Raw genomic sequence first — 13,655 nt, 5'->3', positions numbered from 1 at the left:
AGGATTCTGGGCTCTTAGCCCCAAATCAGGGGGAACATGTCTCAAGCCCTAAGGGAAGATGGAGCTTAACACCTCCCCCTTCAAGAGTGAGTTGCCAGAGCTGTCAGCACATCTCAGCTGCTTGGCTGGTCTCAGCACCGACACAGCTGCTCCTAGTGGTGCCCACAACACAGCCTGCTAGGAAGGGAGGGGCTGAAGGTACAAAGAGATAAGTAGGTACGGGGACTAACATGACAAGCAACACAGCCTGTGTGATGGGATGTCAGGCAGCTTTATTGTTTAAATCAGTACAACAATTGACAGACACAGGTAATGGCTAAGCCATGAGCAAACTCAAAGTACAGAAAGATCTCACCCCCAAGCGTTGCAAAGTATACACATCACATGGCCTATGGTCCCCATCAGCCTTCTTAGGTTCTGACTTGTGGGACCACCCCAGGCAGCTGGACCTGTGGAGAGCCTAGGCCACCTTCCTGTCTCAAATCCTTTGGCCAATGGACTCCTGTCAATTTCAGCATCAAGGCCTTAGGACCAACATCAAGGAGGTTAGCAAATACCTTTATGCCCTCAGCCATCAGCTCCCCAGCCCCACGGCTTCCTTCTTTCCAGTGCCATCTTGCCTTTTCATGCTAAAAAAATACTGACACTAAAGGCTCCATGCAGCTTTCTACAGGCAGCCACGCCATGGCTAAGGCAGTCCTTTTTCCACAGGCCCCTGCAATTCCGTGTGTGTGTTTGGAGAGCTGGGTGTAAAGGTATCTGAAAAAAAAAAAAAAAAACTGCTGCCTCAAAAATGTGCTCAGGGATAGCTTCCTTGGGTAGAGAGATAGCACAGAACTCTACCTGCTCAAGCTGTACCCAAAGCAGAGATGGAGCCTGTGTCAGGAGGAGGGTCAAGGGGGGTCAGATCTGGGCCAGCCTCCTGACAGGCAAATCTGCACAGCAGAAAATGCCCCACCAGAGGAGCCCTTAGACACTCCCAGGCCATTTCACCACAAACTTAGGTTTGAATCCTTTATTAGAAACCATGCAAACTTTAATACAAAAAATACAAGTGCAATAAGAATCTTGTGTTGATATAATTCCCAGGATTTTCCCAGCATTGCAGCCATCCCACCCACCCATAAATAGACGGCACTGGAGTGGCTGCGCCCCCACGATTGGCCTGGCCTCTCCTCCTTTCCAGTCACACCAGAAGGAAAGTGGGATGGCCTCAGTCTCACACATTCTAGTTTTCAATTTCCACACCTGATTCCCCACTGCTCACATGCACTCTGGACATCTCAGGTTCCCCCAGACGTGAGGGTTTAGGTGCCTTGGCCTGCAGGTGCAGGTCAGGGATTTTGACCTTCATTTCTGTTTTTCCAGCCCTGGTTTTGTATCACACCATGACCACTGCATCCCAGGGAATGAGACAAATGCTAAAAACAGCCTCTGGGTTGGGGGTAGGGGCAGCATACATGCAATGCCAGCACAGCCAGTCACACTGGCCGGCTCTAGCTGTCCAACTGCTCTCCAGGCAGTAGCCCTGCTTCTCACTTTTCTTCACACAGGATCCCAAGCTGCCCAAAGTAAGGGCAGCCCCCAGTGCCTGACAGCCTCCTCAGGAGACTCAGGACCTCCTCCCCTGCTTCCTTCATCACCTACTGAGAACTCTCATTTAGACATGGCTTCAACCCGCAGCAAACTACACCACCAGTTCATAGGTTATTTGGAAAAAAAGAATAAAACATGAAAAAAGGAAAGTGAGACAGCAGCTACTCAGGTATGATAAGCAGTGGGAAACTTGACACAAAAGAGCCTAGTACCACTTGAAGGGTGGCTTCTACTGTGGGGGTCAAGGAGAAGGCAGTGGTTTAGGTTCCAGGGGATTCAGTCAGTGCTGGTCACCACCTGGAGTTCATCACCTCTACTAGTCCCTCCAAGTTGGACCAGGGAAGAGAGGGAGGGTTTGTCAGTTTCTTTTGGGTTTGGTCCAAAAAACCCAAACATCAGGAGACTGGAACCCAGCACCCCACCATAGATCCCACAGAGATGCCAGTAGACTCCTACCCCTCCTCCCAACTTTCTCCATACAGCAGCGGTGCAGTGGTGGGATAGTAGGTTGGAGCTGGGCCCACAAGAGGGTGGAAGAAGGTGAAGGCAGCAGGGTTGCTGCTGCCTGAGCAAGCTAGGCAGGAGGGAGAGAGGCCTAAAGGGCCGCCCAGCACCCAAGAGCTTACAATTCTAGTAGATAGCCCGGGAAAGGGAGCCCGTGGCCCGGGGCCCCAAGCTTGGGCAGCCAGGGAAGTGGGGAGGTCGGGAGACAATGTCGGCCCCATGGTCGGTGCGGGCCCTGGCATTTGCCCGGAACGTCAGCCTGTAGGTCTCAATCTGCAGTGACACGTGAGGGGGGGTGGGAGAGGGTAACACGGGGGAGGGACGAGGGGGACGGACAAGAGAGGGAACATAGGGGAGATGGAAGACGAACCAGAATGTCATCATTAGATGCCTGGAAGATAAAAGGTTACTTTGTTAAAATTTAGGCCACACTCCAGTTATAAAACAAAGGAGTTTCAATTTTCAGCCAGTGACAGGGCCCCTGGCTGGCCCTTAGGCCAAGCCCAGCCACTTACTTGTCTCCTGGATCTGGCTGTCCAAGGTCTGGGGCTCCCTTTGGTCACCACCCCCTGACAGGGTGGTGTGGCCACTGAGGCCACTGGCTGAAGTAGGGGCGCCAGCATCAGGCTCAGCCTCTGGGATGGCCAGCTCCTCCCCAGCAGGGAGGCCTGGACACGGAGGGGCCTCACTGCCACCGCCCTCAGTCTACAATGAAACAGTGGGGGAGACAGTGAAGGGTCAGTCCGGGAGGGAGTGGCATGCATGATGGTGATGAGGTTTCATATACAGCCTTCCCAACCCACGCCCCCAGCAACCACTGGCTCTACACCAGGTGTCTTTCCCTACCAATGACTCTCAAGACACTCTTGGGAGTCTCATTATGGAACTCTGTGAATCTCATCAAGGCTGATACCAAACAAAACACGGCTAAGACAACAAACTCTGAAGAGCACACAACAGTGGACTAAGCCTGGCTGCCAGACTGCAGCCAGTGCTGAGAGTGACCTTGGTAACTAAGTAGGCACCACCCTGCATGCTCATCTTCTAGGCTGGGTGTCATTCAGGGCACATGGACATAGAGGAAACAGGTACAGCCAGGAACAGTTATTTCAGGGGCTTACAGAGCCCAACAGGATATGCAGCAGGGGTCAAGCAGAAAACAATGGGAGCTCTTAGTGAGCTGGACCACCATGTCCCAGAAAGCCCACCAGGTGACAGTGGAGACAGACAAAAAAGAGAAAAGTGGAAAAAGAAAGTAGCAGAAAAGCCTGGGGATGACCGTTGGGGTGCGTTCACTTCCTGCTGTGGCCATGAACCAGACCCCAAATCTGTAATGTCCCCTCATACAGACTGAAGGATAATGCCTCTCAAGTCTGGGAGATCAAACTCTAAAAGCAAAGTCCCAAAACGTTAACTCAAGTGGAGCCAGGGCTGGAACCAGAGGATGGGAGGAAAAGAAAACTGCAGAGTGCAAAAGCTCAGTGGGCAGGTGGAGGGAATGTGCAGAGAGACCGTGCCCCTGCTCCTGCCCGCTTCCCCTGAGCATCAGCAGAGTGGTGCTTGAAGCAGGTAAGCCACTACCTGCACAGTCTCCCCACCTGCCCAGACACGGAATGAGGGATAGATGGAGTCTTGGCACACAAAAGGTCTCACGGCAGTGTGGAGAGAGCGGTGGGGGAAGAGGAAGGGGAGGAAAGAGGAGAAGCCCAGCCAATGTCAAGATATGCAAGTCTGCCTCTGTTCTTATGCTCTTCCAGAGTCTGGGACAGGGTAGGCCACCAGTAGTGCCCTGTCTCTGGCAGTTTAAATGACAGTCAGGTAACGATGTGTCAGCTTACCATCTCACCTAGGCTCCAACCCACATTCCATCAGAAAATGGCTGGGATGTGACCAAAAAATAAGACCATATCTCTCAGGAGCAGTCACTGCCACCAGCTGAGAGGTGGCTGGGGCTCTTTGCCTCCTCTGCCTCACTTTAGACTAATGTTGGTAATGGAGACAGCAATGGTGTGACTAGACATATGACTTCTGAAGAAACTGAGGGGCGGTGACAGTCCTGCTAAGTCCCATTTCAACTGCATAGTCCCCACCACTCTAGCTATGCACTGGTGACCACTCACTACCTTCACGGCGCCTCCTGCAGGTAGGTGGCCAACATTATCAAGGGATCCCACTTTGGCCTGGGCCTTCTCCTTGAAGTTTAACTTCTGACTTTCAATCTTGACATCTCCTCCACCTGGAACAACAAAGGAATTAGTCACCGAGGGTGGAAGAATACTCCTGTAGAAGAGTCAGGAGCCTAGACAAGAATCTGAGCCTGGCCATGGGTGGTTTTGTGCCTGTCTCTTCTAAAAACAAGGAAAATGACCAGACCAGCTCCAAGGTGGTTCTGAGAACAAAAGAGGCAATGGCAATACCTCCCCTTGGAGGAAAGGCTGCTCTCAAAGCACCGCTGCCCAGCCTGATAATGGCTTCTGACTCTCCAGGTCCTACTATTCTCCTAAGTGCTCCATCAGCCAGGGCCTTGGCTGTTCAGTTGCTAAAGTTAATGCTTGGTGAAGGACAGGGAAACAGGGATAAGGAAACTGCTTGAGCCACAGAGAGAAAAGAAGAACAAGTAAAATAGAAAGGGCAGATTTAGAAGTACGAGTTGAGAAAAGGCTGACAGGGCCCAGTGCTCTCTGGCTGGGGTCTGTAGAAGTGGGGGATTTCTGCACTCAAGGGCAAGGTAGAGTGTACACTGCCAGACTAGAGCTCCAGGGGGAAAGGTGCACGTGGCAGGCATGACCTTCTGATCCTCCTATCCCCTTTCCACCGGCCCTCAGCCTATACCTACTCAAGTTCCTGACAAACTACCCAGGTTTCCTCCCCACTGTAGAGCTAGCCCGGTCAACACTGGCCTTAACTCCCTTAGTGCCATCAGGGCAAGAGGTATTGAAAGGGTCAGGCTTTAATGCTGATTGGCTCAAGACAGACCCCGCCCCTGACAACAGTCAGGCCACGCACAGGGATGTGCCATCACCACATCACCCACCATGCATTTACAGCCTGCGTGAGGATTCTGGGCATGCGTGGAACCTCAGTGAGCATGCGCAGTCTTCCCTTTAAAAGTTTCAACTTCCATGCTTCGCTCTCTCTCTACTCTCTCTGCTCTGCTCTTCTTTTCTCCCACCTATGCGTGCTCTCTCTGCCTCTCTATGGCGACCAGCCATGGCGGTTAGCCATTAACTCTTCTCTCTTAGTCTCCCTACTCTGTCGGGCCCTATAAGAAACTGGTTAATAATTCTCATCTTGCACCTCCCTCTTTTTCTTTATATCTAATTTAAACAAAAACATAACAGGTATCTCGTAAATGGATTTCCCAGATAAAAATAAGGACCACAGTGTTTGGTCTTCCACTGAAAAATACAATCTAAATTGGATATCGCAATCCCAGTACTTGAAAGGATAAGTAGAAGGACTGCTGAAAGTTCAAAACCACAACAAAACCAAGAAAGTAAAACAAACAAACTAGCCTGGGGTCTGGTCTACCAAGGGGAGGAATTTTCCGTGCCTTCAATTTTAACTGTCTGTCCCAGGAACTAATCTCAGGAGACAGCCCCTTGTCTACTGTGGGCTGGAACCAGAGCACGAGCCAGGCAAGTGCTTAGGCTCTTCTCAGAGGCCTCAGTAGGACACTGTCAGTGATGCTGCCAGAGGGAAACTCTACTAGATCCTCAGGTTCAGGCAGCATTCCAAAAGCTCTCTCTTCTCCTGTCAAGGCTGGACACCAAGGAGTCCCTGCTTGGGGGCTACATTTGTTACAGGATCTGAAACGAGTCTGAAGCATCATTCCACTCCTTCCAACACTAGCTCCCAGCATACTAATCTGGGAGGCTGGCCCAGGTCAACAGTGCCAGGCACATAGCATACAAGATTGCCAGGCACAGAATGTAAATATCACCAAGGGAACAGCTGTGAAAATAGCTGAGACAAACTGTTACCCTCCAACAGAAGAGCAGTGCCCAGCCACTATCTCTGGCAGGGTTAGAAAGCTATGCTTTTTCTATCAGGCACCCTGGGAAGGAGGTAACTCAGTTTTTCTTCTCTTCTCTTCCTTCCTCCCTCCCTCTCTCTCTCCCCCTTTCTTTTTCCTTCCTTCTTTTTGGAGACAGGTTTTCTCTGTGTAGCTTTGGAGCCTATCCTGGCACTCGCTCTGGCGACCAGGCTGGCTTCGAACTCACAAAGATCTGCCTGCCTCTGCCTCTTGAGTGCTGGGATGAAAAGCGTGTGCCACCACTGCCTGGCTCTGGCTCAGAACCACTCACCAGGCTTGTGCTTGATATTCGCTTTGGACCCACACTTGGAGGAGACCTTGGAAATGTCCACTTTCTTGTTCTGAATCTGAACCTAAACAGAAAAGCAGAAAGCAAATACCATCAGAAAGAAGACACAGATAGTGGATGAGCCCAGCCCGCGTTCATGAGCTCCCTTGGTCATCCCCATTTCAAGCTTGGTCAAGGTCAAGGTCACATCTAAAAATGCTTACAAGAGCCTGTAATCAACGGTGGCTCTTGTCTTTACCTCTGACTCCATTCCCCTGCCCCAAGTCATTCTTTCCACCCTCTAGAACCTTGCCTCTTTGCAGAATACAACACCAACTCCAAGGCTGTCCTACAATGCCCATCAGGTTTTGTCTCAAAACCCACCTAGCAACTCCTTGCCCATGGGAACCTAGACTAACACTGACTGAACTTCCTTCCAGCGCTTTTCAATGCATATCCCCAAGTGAGTGTGTGGCCGTGTGTGTAGCTTTGGACTCCTATAGGCTTCACGACAACAAAAACGCACAGAAGGGCCAGAAAATGATCTGTACTCTGCTGCATACATGTACCCCATCCACTCAGCACTCAGGTTATTTCCTATCTCTGCAAAAGGATGACCTCTAAAACGCAGAATAAATTTACCAATGTAAATCTTTTTACATTTTATGTTAAAAATATGCATTTTTATTTTTGTGTTTGAGTATTTTGCCTGCACGTTATATCTGTGCATCATTTGCATATCTGGTGCCCACAGAGGTCAGAAAGGAGGAGTCAGCTCCTAAAACTAGAGTTGTATATAGTTGTGAGCTTCCCTGTGTGTACAGAGACTCAAATAACCACCGAACCACCTGTCTCCAGCCACACTTGGTATATTTTACATAAACAACAAGTTACGTCACAGGACAGTGGGAGCCTCCCTCAGCTAAGCAACATGTACTTTGTTGTTTTGACATACACTCACCTTTGCTGATGCAGGCTTCAGCCTTCAGAATGCTGCGATTACAGTACCAGACATAGCAGCCATGATTATTTTACAGACTAATTTTTAAATGTGCTTGTTAGCCATGGAAGATATGTACTTTCCCAGGAATACTTGTTCTTTTCGAGCAGTCAGAGCGCTGCAGGTATAGTCCCGTGTGCCCCTAGAGTCTGTGCCTGCAAGCTGCTCTCACCATATACAATTTGCTTTCTTGCTTCCTTCTGGCTTTCATTTAAAGATAAGATACTATGTCTGTTTAGAAAATAATCAACAGAATGAACTACCTGACAAGACCATGCTCCCCATGCAGGTTGTGCTGGCACACACCTCGAATCCCAGCATGCCAGGAGGGAGTGGGAGCTTCATGAATCCCAGATCATCCACGTTTTGTTTCCTTTGAAAGACAGACCTCACACTAACATAGACTGCTGTGAACACCTGACAATCTAAATCTAAGGCAATGTCCTTGCTGAGTCCAGGGTTCTGCAGAAAGTGTATGTCCTCAGCTAAAAATCTGGTTGTTACTTAAACTAGCCCACCAATGTATCCTGAAGCAATGATGGCTATCTTTCCCTGAGATTGCCTGTAGTAAATTAACAGAAACAAACTTCTCTGTCAGTCTGGGACTAGGCCTCTTATGCTAACTGATCAGAGCTTATACTTACATTGCCACCTCCAGGGACATGCTTAATATTATCCTTGGAACCACACTTGGATTGAATATGACTGTAGCTCACTTTTTTGGAGACTATCTGGACCTGGAGTGTTAGAGAACAGAGAGAGAAAAAAACAAAAAACACAAAGGGAGAGGGCAGTTAGACCTTACACGGAGCAAGTACACATGTGATCATAATGCCAACAAAGAGTGTATTTAAACCTCTGTCCACACTTCTGTTAGAATAGGGGTTGGAAAACACAGGAAACGGAACATGAAAGCAAAGGGAGGGAGTGAACAAAGCAATGGCAGAAGCTTAACAGTGCTATGGCTGTCCTCACTGCTCCTGGGGCTGGGCTGTGGTTTCTAAGACTCAACAGGCCCCCTGATGCCCACCCAAATATTGCCCCAACTTCTTGTATAGACTTTTCTCTGGAGAATGGATACAAGGTCTCCAGCTTTCTCCAGCAAGGGTTTGATGCTCTGGACCAGTTCCCATCTGGGTCGAGGAACGTGCAGCCAGACTCAGCCCCAGAAACAAAAGCTGCTCTAAGAATTGTTGGGCAGCTGGCTAGCAGCACAGATCTGATAACAACAGGAAGGAAGACACACTGTTGATATAAATGGCAAATGGCCACAGAATCCTGAACTGGACACCAGGTGAGCACAGGCCATAGACTAAGTACCTGGCACACTTCACCCATCTGTTTCAGGCTTTCAAGAAGCGGCAGGACTCCCGCAATGAAAGAAAACTTTCATTCAACACACTAGGTGATAAACAGGAGGGACTTCATTTTCATTTTTTTGTTTTGTTTGTTTGAAATAGGGTCTATGTGGATAAGCAAGGCTAGGACTTGCTATGTACCCCAATCAGGCCTCAAACTCCCGACTCTCCTGTCTCATCCAGAACACTGCTGGGATTATAGCCAGCACACCTGCCTTTACCATCCTCTGAATCCTCCAGATGTATAACAGGACAGACCAAAATGGTGCTACAGTGATGTACAATTCAGGAGGGCACAACCATGCTGCACTGCAATACCCTAGCCTGGAACTGAGTAACATAGAGTCCTTCTTTGGCTCTCAAGAATAAATACTTCTAGATGCTTTCTCCTCCCTTTCCTCAGAACTAGGGGACCTTTGCAAATGAAATGCTGAGCACAGAGACCATCCTAGGAACGCTAATTCAGACACCTTACCATGTTCTTCTCACTTCTTAACTTCCTTCATGACCTTAACAGTGGACCACTGTTAGTACATTTCAGTGAGGCATAAACAATGGGACTACAGGTTTTTAGTGATGACCCACTAGAACTCACAATGCAGCTTTCATAATGCGACTATCCCCATCACAGCAGTTCCTGGGGTTGACAGACTATCTTGGTCCTTAAGGTACAGAACCCAGACAACCCAGTGTGAAGTCACAACAAAGCTGGGGTTTCAGTTTCCCAATGCCCTTCAGCAGACACTGCATCCCCCACATGGTGGTTTTCCACCATGGATGAGAACCCTAATGTCCAGCTAAGAGATGAACTGGGGGAGGGATATCATGGTATAGCTCAGCAGCAGTGCACCAGAGCCTTGGTTTTAAAGGGCATCTCCAGGAAAAAAAATTAAAAAGGCCAGGGAGCCAGCAACAGCTTTATGAGGTCAGAAGACAGGGTGGCAGGGATCTGGGTACTGCCACTGTTGTCTTCTGAGGAAGAACCTGGGTATGACAGATTTGTATGAATACTAAGTGAGTTTCAAATGTCAAGGAAGTGACATACAGTTGGCAAGTTCCCTTCATCAAGTTGAGTAAGTATCCCTGAATGATGAACAGACTTAGTTAGCTTTCAGGGTTGATGTAAAAACTGTGTGATGGCAGAGTTATTAACTAGAGGAAGGAACACAGGAAGAAGCAGGAACCAGTCAAGAACAGGAACAAAGTAGAAAAGAATGACTCAGGCTACAAGAGTGACGTTACCATTTTACCTCAAAGAGATAAACCTAAATAAAACTCACTTTCCCAACAGGTGGTCTCTGCGCACTCCCAATGGAGCCAGCTGCTTTTGTGACTGCATTAGGTTCAGGCTTTCCAGCTGTGGCAGCTGCCTCTGTTTTTTTCTCTACTTTGGCCTGGATGGAGATAAGGGGGGTGGGGGAAGGGAGCAAATTTCAAACAAAGATGAGAGCCCAAATGCCAAGGAAGAAGGTTGGAAAAAAAAAAAAAAAAAAGGCCAGGATGCTAGGCAGAAAGAAGCAGATCACACTTGCCCCTAGGACAACACACTCCTAGACCAGATCCTCAGAGATTCCTGAGCAAGGGGCACAGGAAGAGGAACCACAAGCCAGAGCTGAAATAAAGAGGAGATCATGCATTTATGGAGAAGAGCTTCAAGGCTAAGAAGATCAAATAGGTGGTTTTTTGTGAGCATTTTGTATCACAATGCCCTCTTGACTTCACTCTGCTACCCAAGCACATAGTCATAGTCACCAATGAAGATAAGCATTCATCAGGTTCACTGCCACAGACAATGCAACCACTAGCCCAAGTTATTCAGAATTTCTTTAGCTTTTATAGTATGAAAAACTAAGAAGAGCAAAGGTGGGGAGAAAGGTCATCTGTGAATCAGTCCGGGCACTGGGCTGGTTGTTCACGGCAACCACTGTTTACCACCAATAGTAACTCTGAGGCCCTCATCCCAGTTTGTCATCAATGTCATCCAAATGAACCATGATTCTGCCTCATTCTTGTTCCTATTTAATTTTTTTTTTTTTTGAAATTTTACATGGATGAGAGTTTTGCATACACATACCATGAGCATGCCTGGTACCCACAAAGACCAGAAGAGGGCACTGGGATCACTGGAACTGAAGTTACAAACAAATGTTTGTTGTGAGCCACAAATGTGGATTCTGGGAAACTAAACCTGGGTTTTTAATTAATGAGTCCTCTCCCTAAGAGTTTCAGATTAACAAAATTTAAGTATCCTACTATGGATGCTGAGATAATAGTTTAAGTGCTAGCAAAAGATGTAACTGAGATTGTAACTACTCCAGTCTCAGGTAAAACTAGCTACCAATTCTTCACATTCTGGTTTCCCAACAGCTGCTAATACTAAACGCATAAATCTGTGAGCAAGCAACCAGAATATTCTTTTGTAAAAAATTAAAAAAAAACTTTTATGTGCATGTATGCATATAAACACTTGTGCTTCAGCACATGTATGGAAGTCAGAAGGAAATTTGTAGGAGTCAGTTTTCCTCCTTCATCACAGGGTTTATGTGGATCAAATTCATGTTGTCAAGTTTGGTGGCAAGTGCTTTATCTCACAAAGATCCTCCTGCCTCCCTTTGATACAATTCAAGTTGGGCTACCAAACCCAGCCTAGGATTTTCTCAATATGAAGCACTGTGGTTTAGGAAAGCCAGAGTTTGGAGCCCATTCTCTATGGAGAGATACCTTGCTTGGGGGGGATAGTGGGGGGGGGGGCTTGGTCCTGCCTCAACAAGGTGATGGAACAGGCTTACTTGATTTCCCAGGGCAGGCCTTACCCTCCAAGAGAAGCAGATGGGAGGTGGGTAGGGGGAAGGGGGGAGAGCAGGAAGAGAAGGTGGAGGGGGAAACTGGGACTGGAATGTTTAAAAAAAAAAAAAAAAAAAGCCAGAGTATGTATGGTTCATTTCAAAGCACACCTTCTCTTGGACACTAGAGGGCATCCCAGTTTTCCTTGAGACAGACTCCTCCCACATCATGTGATGAAGAAGAAATAATTGTGTTCATTAAGAACCACATAAATAACTAGGTTCTACGTCCAGTGTCTCTTACCCTAATAGGTTCTGAAGATCCCTCCATGTTCCCTAACCCTGCGGCAGCTGGCTTCAAATTCAGTGATTCTGTTGTTCACAATATAGGCAGGAACCACCACATCCACTTTCTAGAAATTTTGTAAACTAGAAGACTCTTTCTACTGCCCAAAGAAAAATGTAAACTGAAACCCCAACACACTCCTTGTATTGATATGGGAAGAAAAAAGGAAGGACAAAACTCAGCCTGGTACTGAATGCAAGGTCCTAACAGCCGCCCTTGGTGGCTGATGTGGCAGAAGAGAAGCAGAAGTCAGCAGGCTAAGATCCCCAGCTCCTGGACTCACCCGGCCTCCTCCAGGCTGGTGCTTGATATTCTCTGTCGACCCAATCTTGGAGCGAACACTCTTCAGACTAGGGCCAGAGGCAGTGGGGGTCAGGCGGCTCAGCCTGGGAGCAGAGGAGCTAGGTTTAGCTGAGATGGGCTTCTTGTCCACAGAAAGAGCTACAGAAGGCCGGGAAGGTGCAGACATGGGCTTGACTCGAGGGGCAGTCATTCCTACTGGGGGTGCTGCCCCAGTAGGAGTGGTGTTTCTCTTCACAGAACTGGCAGAGGTGGTCTTTGAGCGATTCAAGTCAGCTGCAAAGATATGAGAAGTAGCAGGAGTTTATGGGAAAAAGAGGGGAGCCTTAGAGTAGGGAAGTAAAGCAGGCTGTGTTAGGTAAACTGAGTATTACCTGGTGCAGACTTAGCAGTCATCCTTTTGACATCAGCAGCTTTTCCCTCAGTCTTAGTGGCTGCACAAACAAAGTAGTGTTTTTAAAGAAGATGACCTGCTGAGATTCATCATTCACCTGACAATCAGAGAATGCCTACTCTGAGCCAGTGACTCTGCTTGTTTCTGTGATACAGCATGAAATTAAGCAGGGAATTGGTGGCGCACGAATTTAATCCCAGCACTCAGGAGGCAGAGGCAGGCGGATCTCTATGAGTCTGAGGCCAGCCATGACAGCCAGAGTGGTTACACAGAGAAATCCTGTCTCAAATAAACAAAGCAAAACCAAAACCAAAAACCAAACAACAACAAATCCCCCCAAAATTAATACCCACATGAAGACTGTGTGTTCACAGTACACAAGGCCAGGACTGTATCCCACTTTCATCAGTCCCAACAATGACTTATCCAAAATAGCCTTCCAAGTAGCTTATCAAATATGCCTATGAAATTAAATTCCCTCTGTTTTTGCATGATGGAGACTGAACCTAGGGCTTCCCACACACTGAAGTTTTACCAGGGGGCTGGACCCACAGACACAAGGCGCTGGGATCTATGAAGTCACTAACAACGAAGTAACTAACTCACCTGAGAATTCACAAGAGTCACCTTTACTCAAGATTTTTCAGAATACACACAGCTGTTAAGTTCACTCAGAGATACGGGCTTGTTAAACCCAGTTCCAGCCTGACTACCACCGTGCAAGGTACCTAACACTGAGGGTTGTTCCATGAAAGTCACTATACTGTCAGTGCTACAGCCAGAAGCAAAGGGAAAGCCCTATTTTCTTCCCACTGGGTTACCAGGGCAAGGAAGACTCTAATACTCACAGATGGGCCTCTTAGGCAGAGGTGTGGCAGGACTTCTACTGATTGGCCCAGTGGAAACAAGAGTTGAAGGAGATGTGGCTTTTGAAACAGTTGGGATGGTTTTAGGTCCAGGTCTGAGGGCTGATACAGGCTTGGATGGTGAGGTCCGCTTTTCAGGAATCTTAGCGTCTGTAATTGGCTGGAAATGGGAAAGTGGAAGTATGAGCTACAGGTCAGTGATGG

The 13,655-nt window shown here is 48.0% G+C and overlaps 1 protein-coding gene across 7 annotated transcripts in view; it reads right to left on the bottom strand.

The window, feature by feature from the left end:
- Window positions 1-250: 250 nt before the first annotated feature.
- The window catches only part of Map4 (microtubule associated protein 4), a 137,951-nt gene continuing 124,546 nt past the window's right edge, over window positions 251-13,655 (bottom strand). For 5 of the 7 annotated variants that reach the window (XM_027414645.2, XM_027414649.2, XM_027414650.2 and 2 more), the window contains 9 exons: window positions 13,434-13,611; window positions 12,566-12,625; window positions 12,175-12,467; window positions 10,043-10,156; window positions 8,049-8,141; window positions 6,408-6,489; window positions 4,224-4,336; window positions 2,616-2,805; window positions 251-2,491 (listed from right to left, as the gene is read on the bottom strand). In XM_027414645.2, the coding sequence (XP_027270446.1) occupies window positions 2,484-2,491; window positions 2,616-2,805; window positions 4,224-4,336; window positions 6,408-6,489; window positions 8,049-8,141; window positions 10,043-10,156; window positions 12,175-12,467; window positions 12,566-12,625; window positions 13,434-13,611 (1,131 nt within the window). In that variant the 3' untranslated portion in view covers window positions 251-2,483. The remainder of the gene's footprint in view (window positions 2,492-2,615; window positions 2,806-4,223; window positions 4,337-6,407; window positions 6,490-8,048; window positions 8,142-10,042; window positions 10,157-12,174; window positions 12,468-12,565; window positions 12,626-13,433; window positions 13,612-13,655) is intronic. The other 2 variants (XM_035443995.1, XM_027414648.2) reach the window with 2 other exon arrangements.

Source organism: Cricetulus griseus, chromosome 4 (genome assembly GCF_003668045.3).
Source record: "Cricetulus griseus strain 17A/GY chromosome 4, alternate assembly CriGri-PICRH-1.0, whole genome shotgun sequence".
NCBI classification, from domain to species: domain Eukaryota; kingdom Metazoa; phylum Chordata; class Mammalia; order Rodentia; family Cricetidae; genus Cricetulus; species Cricetulus griseus.
The sequence above is the reverse complement of the archived record's forward strand: the minus strand, read 5'-3'. Positions and strand labels throughout refer to the sequence as shown.